The sequence below is a fragment of the Polypterus senegalus genome, chromosome 18 (assembly GCF_016835505.1).
Source record: "Polypterus senegalus isolate Bchr_013 chromosome 18, ASM1683550v1, whole genome shotgun sequence".
Lineage (NCBI taxonomy): Eukaryota > Metazoa > Chordata > Cladistia > Polypteriformes > Polypteridae > Polypterus > Polypterus senegalus.
In genome coordinates this window covers 32625301-32648614 of record NC_053171.1, presented here as the reverse complement: position 1 = coordinate 32648614, position 23314 = coordinate 32625301, and the positions used below count along the sequence as shown (strand labels likewise).

The 23314-nt window shown below is 38.9% G+C and overlaps 2 protein-coding genes across 4 annotated transcripts in view; one reads left to right on the top strand and one right to left on the bottom strand.

Annotated features, from left to right (window-relative positions):
* The window catches only part of l2hgdh (L-2-hydroxyglutarate dehydrogenase), a 27881-nt gene extending 20801 nt beyond the window's left edge, over positions 1–7080 (bottom strand). For both annotated transcript variants that reach the window (XM_039742287.1, XM_039742288.1), the window contains exon 1: positions 6906–7080. In XM_039742287.1, coding sequence (XP_039598221.1) covers positions 6906–6979 — 74 coding nt within the window. In that variant the 5' untranslated portion in view covers positions 6980–7080. The remainder of the gene's footprint in view (positions 1–6905) is intronic.
* On the top strand, positions 6986–23314 carry dmac2l (distal membrane arm assembly component 2 like). Of its 2 annotated transcripts, XM_039742289.1 has the most exons (5): positions 6986–7095; positions 12520–12626; positions 16528–16736; positions 20455–20626; positions 22119–23314. In XM_039742289.1, the coding sequence occupies exons 2-5, from the start codon at positions 12529–12531 to the stop codon at positions 22231–22233; spliced, it is 594 nt and encodes a 197-aa protein (XP_039598223.1). In that variant the 5' UTR covers positions 6986–7095; positions 12520–12528; the 3' UTR covers positions 22234–23314. The 2 variants fall into 2 exon arrangements, with proteins under 2 accessions (XP_039598223.1, XP_039598224.1); XM_039742290.1 differs by lacking the exon at positions 6986–7095 and having other exon boundaries at positions 12550–12626; positions 16533–16736.

The window sequence follows — 23314 nt, the reverse complement described above, 5'->3', positions numbered from 1 at the left end:
GGACTTGTATTTCATGTTTTGCAAGGAAGTCCATTCCTCAAGTAGGATAAATACAACTTGAGTTTTTATTTTCTTCTCCTCTGTTGCCCACTGATCTCAGTGTTGGGAAGCATAAAGGTTCTCTAACCTATTAACGCACACACACTAAGATTCTATACAGTATACTGTTTAACACATATGTATGTTGCATGTTGCTTTGTATTGTCTCGTCGGACTGTGAAACTTCTTTAATTCAATCAAGAATTACAGAGGATGACACAAGGGGAAAACATCCACGCGCACATACACTGCGGGACACATTCACACAGAGCCATTTCAGAATCGCCAAATACCTTAAGCTGCACAGATAATATCCAGGGGCATTATCTGACCCCAAATCACCATGATGCTTGTTGTGTAATGAGTTACCACATTTGTAAATGTGTGCAAATTCTCTGCGCTAGTTTCATGAGAAGAATCCTATGTAAAAATACTTCTTCAAAAATCAGAAAAAAAACAAACTTGCATTGTAAATACATAATTGTATTTCTTATGCTCACAACACCTTTTCTAACGCTACTGGCAAGAGCCACCCAGTGTGAAAAAGATTCTGAATGGGCACTTTATCAGGCATAACGTCTGCTCATCAGAAATGCCTTGCTTTATAGAAAACCTTTAGAAACAACAATATAACTAAAGACACCAAAAGCAGATCTCTGTTGATATTTGTTAAGTCTAAAACTCACAACAAAAGCAAGCAAATTAAGCAAAATGTTTATTCAAAAGATGCAATTTAGCCATTATCAGACTGGCTGAATTAATAATCTGTAGCCACCCTGCCACTTCAGCACTGGTTTGCCCAGTCCTTAAACACTCTTTTCTGTTTCTAAAGGAATTTGCAGAAGATCTTATTTCAGGAGGACTTTGATGCTGATTTATAGATTAACACCAGTTATGGCATGCTCATGCCATGGTAAACACAAAACAAACTTGTTTAATAGAAAAGGCAAACATAAGTTTGCAGCAGTGACAAAGACTGCATGTTCATACACTGTGAGATCAAAACATAAACAAATGTCATGTTTCAATGATCCTATCTTACAATGCGGCACCAGAGGTTTTTTGGACTTTGGTCATTGCCAAATGAAACCAAACACAAGAAGGACTTAGACTTGGTGGTTAAACTAAAAATAACTTTTTTTCTCACTAATAGGGAAAAGGTCCCTTGGAGGTTAAATAAAGAGGCAGTTAAAAAATAGTTTTCAGAATTTACAAATAATTTTCAAACAATGCTTTATGATACACAGTAATGTATGCAGGTTTCATATACTCTCAGTTTTTTAAACCTTTTTTTCTCATTGTAATGTAAAAGAAAGCTGGGCCAAAAAACAAGAATGAACCCCTGATGGGATGGCAGTCCCCACTGGGATTTTTGCGGGATGGAGGAGAAGGTATTCAAGCTAAATAACTAAATCTAACATGAAAGCTTTTGGAATGCGAAGCAAGCCCCAAACCGTAACTGGGTCAAAAATTGCACCTACATCCAGAATACTATAGGAGATATCATACCCAAAAAGAATTTCATTTATTATAATTATTACAATGTGGATATACTGTAATCCATCCATTTACCAAATACACTTACACCAGTTTTATGGTGCTAGCTGTCAACAGGAGAGGAAGTTACAGCACAGCAAACCCAGAAAAAAAAAAAAACAGGCACAGCCTGATAAGCAAAGAAGCGCAATTTTATTATCTATAAAACTGAAAGGCTTAGAGTGAAAATAATAATAATAGAAGATACAATAGTAACAAGATTAGAGCCACACGGGACCTACCCAATACAACAAGTTGCACTTTTTAAGGATCCACTCCCATCATAAACAGGACTTTCACAAGTGTTATTATCTTCCTCTCCTTCTTGTATATCAACTCCAACCATCCTTTTTCATTCCAGTTGAGCCTTTGTGTACCACTACTCTCCTGACTCAAAGCTCACTGGACCATTGGCCCCAGAGCATCCTCTGGTGGACCCAGGTATCTCTGCCAGAAACCTCTGGCCCACTTTCACTAAAAGGGCCAGACAATTCTGAATGGGCCTGAGCTTCAATAATGGCTCCTCGATATTGCCAGTTCACAACATGAGGAATATATTTATTTTTATTTTGCATCCACCACTCTTCTGCTCCCTTCTGGTATCCCTGCCAGGTCAGTTTAAGACTGGGCACACTTTTGGGACGTTATCAAAACCTGCTGATATACAACTACCAGTCAAAACACCGCCAGAAACTTTCAACTTCATAAGAAGCACAGGAAGGTTTGTGAAACAAAATACCTTAAATGTCATTAATTGAGTTCCTACTTAAATACACACAAAACACCAATGTCATCTACAACAGCGAAAAATGACTTCAAGATGCTGACCATAATACATTTTTCTAGTCATCTTCTGCCCCAAGTCTGTGTTGTTTTTCCCCCATTTTAACCTTTTAATTGTATTTGTAATTTTCAGATAGTATCCCAAAGCCGGCTTCTCACAGTTGCAGATGACAGTGGTGTTTGGCTTGTATTTAAGTAGGAACTCAATTAATGACATGTAAGGTATGAAGAAGCCAACTGAGAACCTGTAAGGCATTTATTTCTCAAACACTACACTCTTATTCTAATCCTCTTATGCAGTTGTGCATCTGGGCCTTCCACTTGTTTTTCTATCCTGGTTAAGACACCTTTGTATGAAACCTTCTGTTTATTGGCAATCTGTCATTAACTTCATTCTGCAAAAAAAAAAAAAAAACTAAACAAAACAGACTGACATATTTAGTCAGAAAGTTGTTTCATTTTGGCCATTTTTTAACCCAGACCTGAACTACAGGAATGTCAGTACCTTGCAATCCAAATTAATAGAATAACAAGTTGCAGTAGTGCTAATGCAATTACAAAGGTTTCTTTAATAATCAACTAGCATTTAAAATGAGAAACTCAGGATAAGCCAAGGGAGTGGACCATTAGGACACTGAAGGAATGGCTGCTGAAAATGAGGTTTTGCAGTCACATGTGAATAACAAAAATCAGTCAGTTCAAGCAGTAATTACCATTAGCAACACTAGTAATGTATTGATTGCATTTTAATATCAATTTAATGGTATCTTGATGAAAAAAATGTATTCATTTATATCAAAAACACGAAAATATTCTTTAGACTGGTAGTGTATAAGCCTAACCACAATAACCTTTACGCTGCCCAACTTGGCATACACACCACAACTTACACCTGCCAACTAATCTACATGAGGTATTTGGGGATGGCATGTGCAGCAAAATCAGAGTACTAAATGAACATGAACACGCATGTGAACGGGCTGAAGCCGTGCATTCTACTTGTATAATATCTGGGCCAGGAACAGATCCAGGCTGCAATAGTAACCTTTAGATCTAAATTATTAACCTTCCTCTTGTGTTAGCTTTCTGTTATCATCTCTTATGTTAACGGGTCGGTTTTGAATCATGTATTAAATCAGCTATAAAATACACTAAAAACAATAAGCTATCATCCAATTTGTTTCTCATCTCTTGGTTACCTTGTTAGGCTTCCTTATCCATGAAAATGTTGGTTTTAATACTTTTGGTGTGGGCCTCTGGGCCTTTTTTGTCAGTATACCCCTTGATTTCAATTTAAAAAAATGGTAAAATGAATCTCAAGAGAATTATATTAATAAATAAAAGGTTGTTGTGTTACCTGACTAATACTGAGGGGTATAGAACACATCTCTTAAATAAATTTGTTTTATTTATTTTTTCATTTTAATATTAATGACTAAAGTGACATCTATGGTGTTACGGGTCAATTTCGACCCATAGATATTTACATCAAGAAAAGGCAAAAAAATATTTTTTTTTCAGCAATAGAACTTTAATATAAACTGAAAAAAATGAAAAGCAGAACAGGTCATGACACAAAATATATATTTGCATGGCCAAATAAACAAAAACCAATCAAGAAAATCAAACAAAAAGAAATCAATTACAAGTTCCAAAACTAATACAAAGCTAAATCAGAGTAAAAACCTCTGTGTGCAAGAACATGCTTGTGTATGTGTGTGTTTAGAGGCATGTGTGGCAAAAAGTAACACTTTTTGTGCGTTCTTTGCAGAGATATTTCTTGCAGTTGAAAACACAATACATTTGTCTTTCTGTCCTTACTGCTTGGGCAGACCTGACACCTCTTTCTTTTCAAATCTGGCGGCCTGACTGGGGTTGCGGCTGTTTCGGTTGGTGTTGAGGCAGGGCTGGCCGAGGAGGATGCTGATGCAGATTCTCTCTGTGTTGCTGATGGTGAGGATGGAGTGCTGGGTGAGCTCTGCAGCTGTCTGACAAAGGCTGCAGCGTCTGGGTCTCAGGGCACCCGTTCCCTTCGCCTAATGTGTGGCTTGACAAGGGAATTTCCCAATTCCTCAAGAAACAGTCTCCGCTTGTTTTATTATATGCAGACACATCAAGGATGTTGTAAAACACAACCATTGGCCATCTTCTGGTCATTCGCTGGCATGTGTATGTAGCTGTCAGCTTGTCCACGCCTCCTTTGTTTTTGTTATAGTCATGGATAGTTGTGGGCTTTTTGTCACTTCCTGATGATACAGTTGCGTCTTTGTGAAGAGTAGACATGAGTATCACATTCCGGTTTCTTTTTGGACTATATGAGACAACAGTGGTGGTGTCTGTAAAAGCAAACTTTGAGGAAAGTGGAGCCCTGCCCTTCACCTGCAAGATTTCAGCAGGCAACTCAGGTTTATTTTTCTTCACTGTTCCCACCATGGTAAGTTTCTTCTTGAGAAGTTCTTGCTCGAGGTCATAGCTGGTAAAAAAATTGTCACAAGTGATATTGTGACCCTGCAGTCCAGTGGTCATATCAAGGACCACACGTTTTCCTTGGTTTTTCTCAGGGATGCCACTCACAGCTTTGCCTGTGTAAATCTGTAGATTCCAGGCATAGCTGGTTCTTGCGTCACAGGCTGCCCAGATTTTTATGCCGTATTTCCCTGGCTTACTGGCTATGTATTGCCGGAAGGGGCATTTTCCTCGAAAAGGGACAAGACGTTCATCCACTGTCACCTCTGGCCCTAGGTTGAACCTCAGCGGAAGGAGCTGCACCCATCTCTCCCAAACATCCCTGATGGGACCAAGCTTGTCAGATCTCACTCTGGTCTCTCCGTTGTCAAATTTGAGGACTCTTGATATCATTTGAAATGTCTGAAGTGACATTGTTGCCCGGAAAAAATTTCTGCCCGTTGATGCGTCCCATAGACTATCAGTGGCCTCATTGCAGGATCTGTACACTCCAGCAAGAAGAAGAACACCAATGAAAGCATCCAAGTATTCCTCATCAATGTCTTTCCACATTTCGCCATGGACTTTTTTTCCTCCAAGGTTCGTCATAGTAATGATGATTCTTTTTAGTGACAATGGCATAAATAGCTCAAAACATGTCTTGATGTCACTCACTCTGGTCAGAGCAAACCTTGTGATTCCAGGGGTCATTTTGATGACATTTGCAGCAGCTGCCCTGCCATGTACATCATCAGGTACTGAGCTCATTTTTGGACTTGAATCTTTCAGCAGGAGCAGCTTCAGCACCAGTGACCTCCTCATCTGACTCATCAGATGTGTCTGTGTCTTCTGGATGATACTCCACATTGTCTTCCTCCTCAGAAACCTGCTCATCTGAATCGCTATGCTGCTCTGTGTCCTCTCCTTCATTTTCCCCAAAAATATGATCCAGAACTTGGCTCACTGTAAATCTTCTTCTCATTTTTGCATGCTGCAAATTGTAAATGTGCACTCTGCAAGTCAAATGGCCACTCAAATGAGTGAATTCACCTTACATGTCTGGACATGCAAGTCTTTGTTTTTGTGCAGGCATACTGGAAAGCCAAGCAAAATGAGAAAGCTCACATGATTAGGAGAGGAGCTGGTTATCAGTGTGTTAGCTGACAGTGCATTTAGGATTTCAGTTTTGGCTTTAATTATTGCTTTATCATCGTATTATCATAATTGCGTCGAAACCGACCCTAACAACACAAAGGTCATAATTTCAATTATTTAATTAATTCAAGCATTTTATAATTTAGTAAAAATATATATTTTTTTGCCTTATTTTGTTGAAATAGAGGTTCCTGACAAAGTCAAAAAGCCGTGATGCAATAAACAAATTTATGTGATTCTTGTATGCATTTAAAATTTAAAACGGGTCGGTGCAGACCCTAACACAAGAGGAAGGTTAAATGTGAACGAACAGAGCAAAACTCAGGCTGCAATAGTTCAGTTTTTGATCTACATAATTAAATGTAAACGACTGGACTTTAGTCACAAACACCTGAGCACGCGATTACTGCAATTACGACATGAAAATAATAAACTAAAACACAAATTAATAAATTGCATTCCATGAGTCTTCATATATTACTGCCTTCTTTGTATTTAGGAATCCTTATTATGTTAATGTATCTTACCGATTAAATTCACTCTTTAGTTGTTAGGTAGAGATCAAAAATAATTTCCTAAACTTTTGTTTTTTTCACTAAGTTAGAAGCTTACTGGCACGAAGAGATGCACACTGAATCCAGTACGATTTTTGTAGACATTACGCAACAGCATAACCTTGTAACAAGTCACTTTAATACACAAAAAAAGCTTACTTAAAGGGCATTTTCCCTAACGTGTTAGTGGATTTGCCACATTTCTTACTGGTGATTAAAAAGCAATGCGCCTAGAGAAAGAAGCACTACATCTTTAACAAACACTAGTACTACGAAGCATTATTACAAAGGACAACAAACACACTATCGAAGAGAATAAATGCTTGAGAAGAAGCCGATATTCGGCGTGCCCATGCGGGTAGGCATTCGAGACGATGCCACGCCACCGCTCACCTAAAGCTGCGTCTGACAGCGAAGCTCCAGCACCGGCTGGCCAGGAGGACTCGACAACTTCCGCACTGAAGCATTACGTCCTTATGACAAACGGCCAGCACACACCACCAGCGCCCTGTTCGACTCTGCTTACTCCCCCACCTTTCGCAGAGAGGTCATGTCCAACTTGTATAAATGACAACCGGAAAAGGTAAGGCCTATCTTTGTAGGGGCGCGTGGGCCTACTGGGGGTAGCGTGCCCCGCCGTGCCGCTATCAAGAATTGCACGAAACCGAAGGCGTGCAGAGGCAGCAGTCCAATGGGGAAGTCTGGTGTGCGCTCTGAGTTCACGTTGACCACCGCTGTGTCCTAATCACCCCATGTCGTAGGCAGGCGTCGGCGAGGCATCGGGTTCCTCGGAGGTCGCCGCCAGGCTCGGCTTCTGTCCACCCTTGAAAGTCGACCCGAAGGCGCCAGTTACGAGACGAAAACAAGGAATGCGCAGTTTAGGAGAAAAAAAAAACAACACGTCAAGACAAAGAAACGAACGGGAATGCCGCGTGGCTTGTGTTTACCGTGAAAAAAATGGAGCATTTTGCAAAAGTAATCCACGAGTACAGCTGGAGGAAGACGCTTTCATCTAGTCGGGCAAAATGTTCTCTTCGGTCGCTAGACGACAGTGCTAAATTCACCACATCCATTTAATGTAAGCTTTACAATGGCCGTTAAAAAACACTCTTAATCCCGTTCAGTAAATAACACTGCCGGTCAGTGAGACCCAGGTACCTGAGTCAAAATCCCCCCATTTTCAGACACCCCTATTCTGAAAAACTAGAGCTAAAAACTGTTTAGTATTTTACAGGTCTCATACTGGCTATTCCAAAAAACGGGGAACTACTCAGTTGTAAAGAAAGGATATATTAACTAACTCGGGCAAAAGTGGCACTCAAATATTTTAAATTACTCTGATGAAAAATCATTGCCAGTTTTCACGTGCATCGTTATGAATGTAAACACCCCAGTACTATGTGCATCATTCATTGTATGGCATTCGCAAAAGAGTGCCATATTTTTGCCCTGCATGAGGGATATTCAAAAATGATGAGAATATTTTGTTTTCCAAAACAGGTTTAAAAACTGTCACTTGACAAACAATCATGCTATGGAAAAAACTGTGAATGTATTCTTTAGAGATATTAAAGTTTAATTGGTGTACTGCATATGGATTTCTCATAGGACACAATTCAAAGATAGGCATGTTAGGTGGATCGGTGTTGCTAATTTGGTTGGTGTGTGTGTGTGAATGTGCTCACACTGGCCTCCTCCAGGGATTGTGCCTGATGATTGCTGGGACAGGCTTCACCTGTCCTGTGACCCCCTCCTGGATAAGCAACTGATGAAGATGGATTGATGTAACCCCACTCTAAATATATAAAGACACTGTTTAATGCTGTGATATGAACAGTTTCAATTTAAGATGACTAACACACAATAGTGTTTATCTCAAATTATAATATGCAATCATAGTTTCTTTTATAGCCAAAAAAGTTTAGAAAAGCAAAAGTAATCATTCAAATAGTAGACACTAGTTAGATACTTGTGTATTGTATTCCATTTATTAATGACTCCATTTAATACCTAAACTCTGCCTGTAGCTTGATGCTTTGGAAGTTATTAGGCATGCAAAGTGTTATACTTAAATATACTCAAAAGAGTCACTGAAGTGAAAGTGGCAGGTAGCCATGCACAGAATTCACTTTAGCTCCATTTGCCCAAAGCATTCAATTATTCAACTTAAAATCTTGTATCGAGCATATCTATCTCATTTAAAATTGTCCAAAATGTTTCCAGGGCAACGTCCAACCTGCGAATGTTGCAATCCAGCTCCAGCCTCACTCGGCCACATGTTTTGGGCACCAAATTTACATCATTCTGGACAAAAATTTGTGAATGCCTATCAGACAGCCTTGGTGTCACGATCTCTCCTAATCCATTAAAACTGTGCTTGGTGGACTCCCAGATGGTCTTAAAGTAGAGAAGGACAAAAAAACTAATTGCCTTTTTACCCCACTACTAGCATGTAGACTTACTCAACTGGAAGAATCCCAGCCTACCTGTTATAAGTCATTGGGCAACTGGTGCTCTGCACTATTTGAAATAAATAAAATTCTCACTTAGAGGATCTGTTCAAAACTTTTTTTTAAAGCCTGGTATGATGTAATCAGGGGGCGGCACGGTGGCGCAGTGGTAGCGCTGCTGCCTCGCAGTTAGGAGACCAGGGTTCGCTTCCCGGGTCCTCCCTGCGTAGAGTTTGCATGTTCTCCCCGTGTCTGCGTGGGTTTCCTCCCACAGTCCACAGACAGCAGGTTAGGTGGATTGGCGATTCTACAATTGGCCCTAGTGTGTGCTTGGTGTGTGGGTGTGTTTGTGTGTGTCCTGAGGTGAGTTGGCACCCTGCCCAGGATTGGTTCCTGCCTTGTGCCCTGTGTTGGCTGGGATTGGCTCCAGCAGACCCCCGTGACCCAGTGGTTGGATTCAGCGGGTTGGAAAATGAATGGATGGATGGATGATGTAATCAATAACATTTTAGAATAAACATTTATATTGGGGAAAAGGACTTCTTTCCCTCTCCCTCTCTCAAAGTTTTACTCTGGCTATTGACCTTCCTCTCTTTCTCATTGATGGGGATTGAACTGAATTTAGTTGTGTAAAGTATAACTCGATTGTAGGAAATTTTACATTCTTTTAATAAATTCAACAAAATATAAAAGATTAAATTCTAATCCTGAAGAGCTAAGGTGACAATTTCATAAAACTCTCCAAGCTAATACCAGCCCTGGGTTTGCTTTTGCACTTAGCTGGAAATTCGAATCTTGTTAATACAGTTAAGAAAAATTATCAGAAGTACAGGGTGGTGGCAGGACAAGCAGGCCACTGTAAGATGGCCATTAATGCCAAACCACTTTGACCCCCAACCAGTAAGCTTTGAAATGACTGGCCAGAGCAATGATAGGTGGTTTTTGCAAGGTTTAGTATGGTGGCTATTACTGACTTTAATTGATCATTTGGAAGTGGGGAATATATAGACATTATGAAATCCTGTTTCCATTGTTAGATAATTTACATGAAAAAAACTCTTATTTTTAACAATTCCCCCACATTACAATTATGTCTTGTCATAATTCACACTGTGAAACTCTTTCCCCCCATTTTTGTCCTATCGGCCCTTATTTCCCCCCAAACATGGAAGGGGTTCCCCCAAACCTGTCAACCCTGCTATGTATACTAGGCAAAACTCAACTGCATTTTACAAAGATTTCTCTTCTTTCCAAAAATTGTGAAAATTTCCACAACGTTATTTAACTCTTTAAAGGGCCCTTTAAAAACCACAGTTAGTCCCATTTATTAGACATGGGAGGGTGCCAACTTTGTCAGTCAGTTTGACCCAGATACCTAAATTGGGCCTGGCAAAACTCAACCATTACTTATGTTAGGCACCCGTCTTTTCCCAACATTGTAAAAATGAAGGTGGGTCAACATGATATACAGTGCATCCGGAAAGTATTCACAGCACATTACTTTTTCCACATTTTGTTATGTTGCAGCCTTATTCCAAAATGGATTAAATTCATTTTTTTCCTCAGAATTCTGCACAAAACCCCCTATAATGGCAATGTGAAAAAAGTAGTATTTAATGACTCTCTTTTTCTGTGAATATCTTCCTAATGACTAATGGTCCTTGATGATGGGTCCTTTTCTGCTGGGGCAACATTAGCTAGTCTTTTGTTTTTGATTGGTTTACTGGTTGGGTACTAATAATGGTTTAGTGCATTTATCATTGTGCTAGTATTAGTAACACTTCTTTCAAAACAGACACCAATCTGATATTTACTTTCAATATGTTGACATCATTTCTAAGTCTCTTTGGATAAAAGCATCTGCTAGGTGAACAGATGTAAATGTAAGTGTTCTTCATGAAAGGCCGGCAGTTTAATTAAATGTTGGATCAGTTTATTGTTACTTTGGAGCAAAAAACTGATCTCCGGAAATCTCTTCAAATGCTGTCTAAGGAATAATAAACTCCAAATGTCCCATCCATCCATTTTTAAACCCATTTAATTATGATCAAAATCACGGAGGTCTATCTCAGTAACTTGAGGTGCATGGCAGGATCTGTATTATTCGTAAGTGAAATTAGTCTCTTAATTTTCATAACACAGTATGTAGAATTAAAAGTATTAATATTAACCACAGCTCACTGCAGGTTACTTCTTCCACATATCTGAAAGTCTATTTTGTGTAACATTGTAATGAAAACAAGATGGATACCAACATCTGGAAATATTTTCTGTTTTAGTTGATAATAGTGCTTTTTCATCATTCTTTTAATTGACTTTTAATGATTTACATACCCAAAACTTAAAACAATGCAAAAATCTTGCACTGCTCAAAAAGATTTTCTTCCATGTCCTTCAACAAAAAAAAGGGGGGAAACCGTGTCTGCTACCTTAATGTACATAAAGAGATGGTGATGTATTGGTCTGCCTATATTTATAGCAGAGTATTCCAGCACTCTCAGCTAGTAGAAAAACTTGAATTAAGCAAACAAGTTTAAAAGCCATAGAAGAAAAATGGCCAAGGAGTCAGAAATCAAGATCATAAAGAGTGTGCAGGAAGGACAGAAAAAAGAAGGAATGAACAAGTTAAATAATGTAATTTACTATGCAACTATAGATGAATATAATTAAAAGCATACATAATAATAAATAGAGATCTGAAATCAGAAAAGGGCAAGGAGGCAGAATGAGTGCAGTATTAATGCTATATTTGAAATAATCATAATGGCAACAGTAAAATCAAAATGAACATATCTTTTAAATGAGTGTATAGAAAAATACCGATTAGAAAAATTTTTGGACACTTGAAAATGTTTAAGAATATTTGTCCAAAGGATATCATTATTGTCAAAACATGATCTGCATTAAAAAGTCAATACTTTCCCAGTACCTGCTTGCGTAAATAGATGCATTAAAATTCTGGCTTTAATTTTACCATCCATTTAGCAAAATGTATTTGATGTGCTTGTTTTTAAACTAACTTGAAGGATTACTAGATTATTACAAGAATAGAAGTGCTCTCTACCATAGCAAACAATTTCAAGTTAAAAATGAATTTGTATCTTTCCATGCACACAGATGTTAATAAAAACGTGCTAATATATAGTTTTTCCTACTTTTTGCTGTAATAAATACATCTATTGTATCTGTACCTGGATAATCAACATGTAATAATCTGAATATGATATCATTTGACTTTTATCCATTGTTTACATTTTTTTGCTTTTTGCTAGTTATTGTTTGTCATATTTTCAAGGGTTTTTTTTAATTACATTTTTTGTTAAAGTTCTTATTTGTTTTTAAAATTTTGTTTCCTGTTTTTACACAGTATATTATCTGAGGTCACTATCACAAGATTATGGAGAAAATATTAGTTTTTTCTATTTTTAATATTAATGCTTAAGGTGCCCTACAATCATGGAAATACCTTTATTGTAATTTTATTAAAAGTAGAGCATTGTGCCAAAAAGTTTTACTCAAGTATTGTACTGTACATTGTGTTATCTGTTTCATTTCAGCTTGATGCCATGATGCTGTTTGCCAAAGCTACAAAATATTTAAACAAATTACCCTTATTGGCTGACAGAAGACATTTCTGGGGTTGGCTGAATGCAGTGTTTAATAAGTAAGATGAAACTCATGTTTCTCAGTATCAACATTTGTCTGTCACTTGGTATCACGTCTATGAAAATACGTGTATCTTAGTCACTCTGTTTTACTTATTTCACTTCTTTTTGCTATCTATTTACGATTATTAGGTGCCTTTTTATCAGAACTCCTTCATAACTCTCAATGAAACTTACAGAGTATCCGAGATCCTAAATGATCAAAGGGACTCCACCCGCTTGATTAAACAATTAAATATCTTTGAGTTGAAATGACCAAGGGGGCCCACTTGCTCAATGAAATGATGGAGTGTCTATGGGCTGAAATGACCAAGGGGAAGGAGACACAGAGGTGATCCAGTCTTGCTCAGAAATCTAGAGTAAAAAATTCTGTGCTGCATTAAACAAACTGGTGTACACTCGCAACATTGTGTGTGGGTTCTGTGGTTTCTGAAATGTTATGTTTAGAAATATTAAAACATGTATATTCTTACCTTCACAGAAATTTGGCACATTGAACTTGTATATTTCGGATGACTGATGACTATAAATTGGGACGTTGTATGTACATGATGAGTGGTCCCTGAGCCCAATCCAGAGATTGCACCTGGTTTTACACCTATGCAGCAGCAATGACAGACTCTGGCTTGGTGCAACAATGAGTTGAATTAAAAAGTACTAGCCAACCCGCAGTGTACCACACGCTGCATAATCAGGCCGGTTTTTTAATGATTTTTAAGCACAAGGAGAAAATTAACATTTGAAAAATCGGTAATGTAATAAATCAGCAAGAAAAGCAACATTGTAACAATGCACGGAACGAACCAACACACAATCATCCGTGACTGAAAACTGGCGGACCGCCCTCGTGCCTTCTCCTGCCAGACGGATTGATGGGGGTGCACGGTGCAGAGTGTGGAACAGGAGGAGAGGAGAAGGACGTCCATTCTGCTCCGTCCCTCATGCTAGTCTGCTGATTTCTCATTCAGTATGGACTGCCCGCTCATGTGCCCACCTCCAACTCGTCACTTGAGTCGTCGTCTTTACACAGTCCAGATGCACCTGTGACTCACGTAGACTTTTCATTGCTCTGTGCGATTTTGGCTGCTTTTCTAAATATAATCCACCAAGACACCCGACCACGGTAGTAGCGAGGTGGGAGGGTGTGTGTGTACAAAGGGTTGGGATGCAACCAGTGGGACCGTATAAGTCGCACTTAGTGGGAATTCCACGGTTTGCAGCCTGAATGGGGCTCAATGGCTTACCCACGCCTCTCTGTGCCGGGTAGACACACACTCAATCGCATGCATAATTATTTATTGAATGCTAAACACTTCTGGAAAGACACGGTTGTCTAAAACGGGTTGGTGTGAAAATACAACAGTAAGTGAATGAAAAGATGGAACTCTGGAGAGAGCAAAAGACAACACAATAGTGAACCCGCGGCATAACAAACACAGCGTGGCTCAGACGTGCATGTGGACTCTTAGCACAGATGAAAGGGACTAACTGGGTGGTCAGTGAGTTTTTGCGTCCGGGCAAATGGGCAGGCAGTGTGAATGCCTAGAGAGCGAGGGTAGACGCCGGCCGGTGAAAAAGGAGTGTTGGTGGGCAGGAAAACGTCTTCTGTGTTCCTGCAGGAGCATCTAAGAAGACGCATGTTTGTCGCGAATGCGAATAGCTGTATGTAGCGTGTAAAACAGTTTGCTATGGTGCATGCGGTCGTGCGTCGTAACCGAAAAGTCGTTTTTTAAAGACTTACTTCATTGTGCTTTAACCTCAGTTGTAAAGGATTGTTTTAAGGATCCCATGGGATACCCCTCGCAAACCGTTTCACACGCTGCATATGGCGCTTCACCTCCGCGAGAAACATGCCTCTATGAACAGTCAACGTAGCTCGGAGGTGCATGACATGCACATGACATTAACCTGACCTGCACTGCACGTGGCCTCTACAACAGATGAATATAAATGACGCCATTTTTTCTGTGTCCTCGCGTCCGAGTTGGTGGGCGTGGCCCTGTGAGTTGTCGTCGTATCCAATGGTCTTGGAGTTGGTGGGCGTGGCTCCTTCCTGCGTGCACCATAGGTGTCTCACTTGTCAGCGGCTTAGTGAATCCACGCCGCTTTACATGGTTGTCTTGCCTTAGTGAATTATATATATAGATTAGAATGCTGTGTTGTATTTCAGAAAATGTAAAGATCACATTCAGTGAATTAACTGCTTTAGTTGATTGTTGGGAAATTTGAGGTTTTGTGACAACCACACATTAATGCTTAAGCACAACTATGATACTCAACATTAAAACATTAAGGTTTTGTTTTATAAGATGTAGGCATTAATTAATGTTTAAATGAAAGAAAATTGGAATGATAAATCAACAAGTAAATTTTATTTATCTATTGGAATCTTTTTCTTTGGTTTTATTGTTAAAAAGGATACGGTTTTCATTATTTAAATATTTTATTGTTTATGGTAAAGCATTATTTCTTTTATTTGTTAATACCAAGAAGAATCAAACATGAAGTAATTTGAAATTGTTTCATTGTATTTTGTGTTGGTTTTAAAATTAACTCTGTAGTATAAATATTTTTGTATGATGAGAGGAGGAGAGGTTAGGAGCACACACAGTGCAGTGCATTGCCGCACCCACCACATGATAAAACAACTAAGGGTCCAGATTAAGACCCGAGTGCAGCCATGCAACGGGTGACACCCCAGCACCACACAAGTTCAGATGGAACGGAACCAGTGTGAGGTTTTATATGGTGGCTGGAGTGACAATTCTGCCACCAACCCCAAAGTTTTTCCATGCAGGGATGGATGCAGATTAACGTTGCAGGATGGAGCAATTGCAGGTGAAGGGCCTTGCTTAAGGGCCCAACAGAGCAGAGTCCCTTTAGGCATTTACAGGATTTAAACCGGCAACCTTCCGATTGCCAGTGCAGATTCCTAGCTTCAGAGCCACCACTGCGCCTGCATTTGTATGATGGAGTTAGAAAAATTGTAAAAAGGGCTTTAGGCCTCCAAAAATAACCATGAACAGGCCAGGACCTTAGCTGTCCAGCTCACAAGAGACTCACAAAGAACGGCTTTCTCCAGAAGACTACCTACAAGCTACAGCTTAGTTAGGCCCAAAGTGGGGAAAACTGTCTTAATAGTTCAAAATATAGCAAAAGCCACACAAGAGGCAGGATGACCATAAACCACTTTTTCCCCATTTCAAAGTGCTTTAGAGAAGAATCTGCTGGTACGATTTTACACGTACATCTGTACCAAGGTTCATTTGGATTGAGCAATTTGTTTTTGAGTTATTTTGTCCATGAATTTGCATCTTGGCACACAAGCAAATTGACAGACATTGCTTGAAAAGTGGCCAAAGTCTGCACTGAGATTATTTAAATTTATAAATCTGTTAAAGAAAAAAAATCAAAGTTGAAATTTTAATCCAGTTACAAAACCAGACTGGAATTTCATTTGGCTAAATTTGAAACTATTTGTGTTGTAGCTTCACATAATTGATCTGATTAAAGATTACTTAATACTATTTCTGCCATGATAGTTTAAAATAATTTAAAAACTAGCCTTCCAAGATGTGGTACTCTTGTAAAGCAGGACTTACTTATTGGGTGCATCTAACCAAAGCAATATTTATACCCAAATAATTTGGTTAGTTAATAAAAATATATTCAGCAATGTAATTAATCTCTGGTAAAAATGAAAGCCAGCCAATCCCAGACAGAAGATCTGCAAATCCGAAAGAGAATGCTTTTCCAGCCTAAAAAGCCTGAGAGGCAACTGTATGCAATTTCTATCAGTAGCTCTTTTTTCACATTTTGATGTTTCACTTCAGTTCTTGTATTGGCAGAGCCAATTCTTTATTTCATTAAATAAAAATGTAACAAAGTTTTTTCTCCCAGAGTAGATTATGAAAGGATAAAGGCAGTGGGTCCAGATCGTGCTGCTTCTGAATGGCTTCTGCGATGTGGAGCAAAAGTGCGCTACAAGGGCTTCGACAAGTGGCAGCAGGATTATAATGGTCTCCCAAGTGGCCCTCTAGGGAAATACAAGATACAGGCTATTGATGCCACAGAGTCATGTATCATGTACCGAGGTTTTGACCACTTAGGTAAGTATTTCACAGCATAATACATCTGCACTTTTCAGTTGTTATTTATATTGCTATTATTTTGTACATGAACCTCATGTTTGATGATACTTCAGTTTAAATATATTGTCATGTGTGCATAGTTACATAGTACGAAGAAATTCTCACTTGTAAGTCTCCTTAGAACAGTAACGTTAATAGAATAACAACAACATTTATTTATATAGCACATTTTCATACAAAAGAATGTAGCTCAAAGTGCTTTACATAATAAAGAGTAGAAAAATAAGAGACACAGTAAGAAAATAAAACAAGTCAACATTAATTAACATAGAATAAGAGTATGGTCCAATGGCCAGGGGGGACAGAAAAAACAAAAAAAACTCCAGACGGCCGAGAAAAAATTAAATCTGCAGGGATTCCAGACCACGAGACCGCCCAGTCCCCTCTGGGCAATCTACCTAACATAAATGAAACAGTCCTCTTTGTATTTATGGTTTTCACGGAAGGACTTGATGATGATGATGATAATCACGTGGACTTCTGGCTTTTAGTCCATCAATGCTGGGGCATCATGGTTCTTTGAGTAGGTTGGTGGTGGCGCAGGCCACCACCACAGAGAAACCGGAAAAAGAAACAAGAGAGAGTAGGGGTCAGTACGGATTTTAGAGCCACCATAAATAGTTATTATGATGAATTGAACATACAGAGTATCAGGATTAAGATAAAGTGAAGTTATGAGAACGCCATATTAAAGTAATGTGTTTTCAGCAGTTTTTTAAAGTGCTCTACTGTATTTGCCTGGCAAATTCCTATCGGCAGGCTATTCCAGATTTTAGGTGCATAGCAGCAGAAGGCCGCCTCACCACTTCTTTTGTGTTTAGCTTTTGGAATTGTAAAGAGACACTCATTTTATGATCTAAGATTACGATTTGGAATATAGGGTGTCAGACATTCTGATATATAAGGTGGAGCGAGATTATTTAAGGCTTTGTAAACTATAAGAAGAATTTTAAAGTCAATTCTGAAAGACACAGGTAACCAGTGTAGCGACATCAAAACTGGTGAAATGTGTTCGGATTTTCTTTTCCTAGTTAGGATTCTAGCAGCTGCATTCTGCACTCGTTGCAAATGATTTATGTCTTTTTTGGGTAGTCCCGAGAGGAGTGTGTTACAGGAATCTAATCGACTAAAAACAAAAGCGTGAATTAATTTCTCAGCATCTTTCAATGATATAAGAGGTCTAACTTTTGCTATATTTCTTAAGTGAAAAAATGCTGTCCTAGTGGTCTGATGAATATGTGATTTAAAATTCAGGTTACAGTCAACGGTTACCCCTAAGTTTTTTACTTCCGTCTTAACTTCTAATCCTAATGCGTCAAGTTTATTTCTGATAACCTCACTGAATCCGTTTTGCCAATCAATAAAATTTCAGTTTTCTCTCTATTTAACTTGAGAAAATTACTATTCATCCATTCAGAAATACCAGTAAGACATTGTGTTATTGATTTGAGAGAGTCGGTGTCATCAGGTGCTACTGATAAGTACAGCTGTGTGTCATCAGCATAGCTGTGGTAACTCACGTTGTAGCTTGAGATAGTCTGACCTAAGGGAAGCATATAGATTGAGAAAAAAAGCGGACCCAGGATAGAGCCTTGTGGAACACCATATAGAATATCATGCGTCTTTGAGTTGTGATTACCACAACTAACAAAGAATTTTCTCCCTGCCAGGTAGGATTCAAACCAATTTAAGACACTGCCAGAGAGGCCCACCCATTGACTAAGGCGATTTCTAAGAATATTGTGATCAATGGTATCAAACGCGGCACTCAGATCGAGGAGGATGAGAACAGATAAATGGCCTCTGTCTGCATTTACCCGCAAGTCATTTACTACTTTATACCAAAGGCACACAAAAAGTTTTCATAACACGCAACATATGCAGTTTAAGGCACACATTCACACACACAATTATATTTGCAAGTATAATGTATATACACACAGTGTTTTTATGTTACATTATTTCTTATAGTATTTGTTATTATGATTAAGCTGTTCAGTAATCTTATGACCTGTGGCCAGAAACTGTCTATACATCTACTAGGGCAAGTATGGATAGCCCTGTACTGTTTGCCAGAAGAGAGTACAAGAAAAGCAATTGCACAAGGATGGCTGAGATCCTTAATAATTGAGTTTGCTTTGCTGCCTTCACCACCTTCTGCTGTGCTTTTTAAGGTTGAGTTTAGCAGGTGCCATACCAGGATGGTATGTAACCAGTGAGGATAGACTCCACTCTGCATCTATTGGTTTGTGAGAACTCTCTGAATATAAAAAACACAATCTCTGCTCAGCACTTTCAAAACCAAGTGGTTTGACAATGTATATACTGTTGGTTTAAATGATGTTATGAAAAGCTATAGCGGTCAATACATAATTCTATCCTAGTTTCCATTAACCTTCAATAGCACCAGAGAAGCCAGAGTGCACTAGAAAATGTTGAATTATTGATAATAATTACAGGGAGGGATGAACAAAGTATTCAGTAAACCAAAAACAATAAAGCCTGTAGCCTCTTTGGACCTCTCTAAGCATTCCATGCTCCTGTTCTACAAAATGAGGTGACATATCCACTCATACAACAAAGTGCAAATTAGCATTTTTTCCTCTCTAACTTTTCTACCTCATGAAAATCAAGCCCTCGTCTTGACTGATTTCCAGTCTCATAGCTAACTGGAGCTCTGACTGTGGGAGGGTGTTTAAGTCTCGTCTTGGGTGAACCTAGTGATTACTTCATGGGTCAAAGGTAGTTTCTCCAAAGTACCGGGGCCACCAAACCACAGTGGTTTCTAGTGGCAGCCAAACACCCAAACCTTCCACAGGCATTAATGGGCCAGATCTCTTGCTGCCTCATAGGTTTATAGGGTTATTGTCATCTTACTTCTTATTTGCACATGCTGATCCAAGTGCAGCATGCTGCCATTTACTGACACCATGATTAGTGAATGTAACAACTTTACCTCAAAACTTCTGTCCTCCTTACCTCAAACAATTACCTTATTTTGAAATGTCTGTCTTAGTTACCTGAAACGTCTCAGAACATCATTTACAGCATTTGTGATAAACGGGTCAGAGCTCAACAGCCTTCCTTAAAAGGGGAACACGAGCTGCTCTCGGTGCCCTGGAACTATATGTAGCAACTTGGCAGGCTCAAAGGAAGCAACTGGCCTTAGTTTAGTCCTAAGACCCTCAACCCTTATAAGTTGTTCTGCCTTCTTGTGAAACTTCAGTAGCTGCACTGTAGCTCCTACCATCTCAGGGCTCCCATAAAAATGTCTCTTTATTTGAGAACCTTCCATCTTGAACAGAACGTTTCTGTGCTTTCTATCATTGTTACACTGTCTAATCAGGACTTGTTCTGTTCTTTGGACTCTTCAATTGTAGTTTTATTAGACAGCCAAGGATAGTAGGCATTTAGCCCATTTTCTTTTTTCTTTTGTAGTGGCTTAATTTCTCTCCATATTTTTATATTTCTGACATCTTTAAATTCTCTCTCTGAAAAAATATTGAATGAAACTAGATGTAAAAATTAAACTTGAGTTTACCATTTCTCATATTTGTAATTTTTCTTTTGTAAATAAAGTGGTGCTCCTAATTTGCCTTTTGGATTTCCACTGTCTTTTAGAAACCTGGAATTTGCTTTTCTGAATCAACACTCTTCTGTTTCCCCTTTCTTTTAGAAGGCCTGGAGCATGTGGAAGAGATTAAATTAATCAGGTGTATCTACATTGAAGACCCATGTTTAGAGAGGATAAGTGCCATTACAAACCTCCAAGCCAGCCTGTCAAGCCTAGAGGTAGTGTCATGTGGCAATGTGACCGATCGAGGCCTCTTGGCCTTGCATCATCTTAGGTGGGTGTTGGTGTGAATGTGATGGTTAACTCCATGGTAATGTGCCAGTGTGGGAGCCAATTCCTTGATTAGAAGTGACTCCTATATACTTTTAGCTCCTTCCTTAAAGGAAAATTATACACAGAATTCAACATTTTTACCTTGAGAAGTGTCCATGGATGAGAAGAAACTACTGCATACTCTGAAGTCTGGATTTCTTGTTAGTAGGTTTTGTAAACTGGTGATAATGATTGTGAAAGGAAGTCCATGCCACCCACTGCAAGCTGTGACTAGAATAAAAAAATCCCCACACAGTATCTTCAGAGTTATTCAGTAAAGTGTGTTTATGTGAAGGCATTTATGCTAATACTACTAATATACTTCAATTTATTTTTTATTAGTTTGTGCAGTTAAATGACATGAAATGAACTTTTACTTTGGAGACTTTGGGAAGCTATGTTATTGTTTAATTTAACATTACAGGGCATCTTTTAAACCATTAGTAGGTGTAGTGCTAATATAGACACGAAGACATTGTAAACACAATAATGTCAGATTATTCGGAGGCAAACAATTTATGTGTAACGGGGGCCATATTCCTTTGAGGCTGAAAATACTGATGAGCAGTTTGTTACTTAGAAACAAACAAACAGGCAACCATAGTGCTGGTATTAACTCTGTGAAGTCAGCGAGGTAAGGACAAGAGGAAAATAATCAGAAGTGTGTGTGTACACACACACATACAGTACATATTGTATATATTGTGTGCGTTTATAAGAGAGAATACACCAATGAATTAACCATTAAAATATTTTCCAACAAAGTGACACCTAAATGAGTACATTTTATGCAGCAGAGTCTGTATTGCTTTTTCTTATAGAATTTTCTTTAATAGATTAGATAAGATAAACTTTATTAATCCCATTTATAGCAGACAAGTCAAAAACAAAGTGCAGCTATAATTGTCATATGTCTATTAAAATGTTATCAAATTCCAGAATTAAGACAGAGTCTATGGATTGTCATTCAAGCAAATTTTACACATTTTGTTACATGCACTGAATGAGAGCATCGTTATGGTGGTCTTCACTCCAATTAATACAGAAATGTTTTACTGCCAAGCCTGATGCAGTAAATCAGGAATTATATATTTATATTATATGGCACATAAATGGCCAATACTAGTTTAATTTGGTATCATTTCATTAAATTAATATTTCTGTTTATATATTATTGTAGTGTGGTTTTTTTTGTCATCTAAACAACTAGCCAGTTAAGGGGGTTGCACACCCCTCCAATAATCATTAGTGGCAGTTGAACTTACAGCTTTAGGTTGATCTCAGTATCTGAGCAAAAAAGCCAGCATGCTTAACCCAATTTTTCAGCTAAATAAACTGTTTTTCACAGTATTTGAACATGGTAGAGGCTTCATACAAGGTGGTGTTGTGGCAGGCTGGTTAATAAATATGTTGCTTCAGTATTACTCAGACATTTTCCACCTGTATCATTTCAGTAATCTGCAGCGGCTCTTTCTCAGTGACCTACCTGGAGTGCAGGAGAAGGAAAAAACAGTGAAAATCCTACAGACAGCATTGCCAAAATTGGTGGTGGAACAAGATGTACAGTAAGACTTGAAACGAGCGCTGCGTACACCAATCGACTATAACACTGGAATTTGAAAAATGGGAGAGGCATCCAGCGTCTGCAATGACTTTTTCTTTGTTCAGAGTGGTTACAAATAACAGTTTTAGAGGCATTTTGTGACACATCTTCTAAACATTAAACTAGTATTTAATTTGCTGTCTTTCATTTTTAATGCAGGTGCTGTTTTCAGAAACTGTGGCAAGTAGCATTGCCAACTCACTGCATGTAGAACTCACTTTGGAATCTATTTGGCAGGAAAGCTTTAACAACTGCCTGTGTTTTTCATGGGAAGTGATTTCTTCTTGTAATTTTAAGGATTATAAGTAGTCCTCGACATACAACCTATGGATCTTACGACCATTTGACTTATCACCGCTGTCGCATCTCATGGGCAAACAACAGTTTTCGCCATGCCAGTTCCATATGCTGTGACTCGTTCATCTTGAACTCAATTTATTACCTGCAGCGGTTTCAACTAAAGGTGATTTACCTCAGTTCAAAAATGAAGGTGGATCAAACAGTATGATGAAGGAAAGAAAGCGAATGCGATCACATGTAACTTTAAGTTATCCCATTGTAACTGTTGTTTGCCATATGCACTGTACTGCTGTGCTCTGGCTTTGAATCCAGTGTGACAGATGGCCAGGGCATGGGTGGAAGGACCGAGGGAGAGACTTCATTTAGGACATTATCTCCCCTGAGACATTAGAGGGCAGCCCCCCTGGGTTGCTACAGCTCCACGGATCCCCACAGGGCATGTCGGGAGTTATAGTTTGGAGCGGCTCTGTGGGTGCTGCATGTTGTGCTGGGTCCTTGGAAGAAGCACTTCTCCCACACCCGGAAGTGTAGCCGGAAGAAGGTCGAGAAACACCTGGAGCACTGCCGGGTACACTATAAAAGGAGCCGCCTCCCCACCGATCAGGGAGCCAGTTGGGTGGAGGTGTAGTGCATAATTGAGAGAAAGAGATAAGGACTGTGATATATTTGGTGCTTTGTACTGTGCTGTAAAGTGGGGAGCAACAGAAAATGCTTTCCCACTGAAGAATAAAAGTTTGTTGTATTGAA

Excerpts from the sequence above, each read along its gene's own strand:
- dmac2l (XM_039742289.1), top strand. The coding sequence starts at position 12,529 with ATGATGCTGTTTGCCAAAGCTACAAAATATTTAAACAAATTACCCTTA. Across the intron at positions 16,737-20,454 it reads CCGAGGTTTTGACCACTTAG|AAGGCCTGGAGCATGTGGAA; the intron begins GTAAGTATTTCA and ends CCTTTCTTTTAG. Across the intron at positions 20,627-22,118 it reads TTGGCCTTGCATCATCTTAG|TAATCTGCAGCGGCTCTTTC; the intron begins GTGGGTGTTGGT and ends GTATCATTTCAG.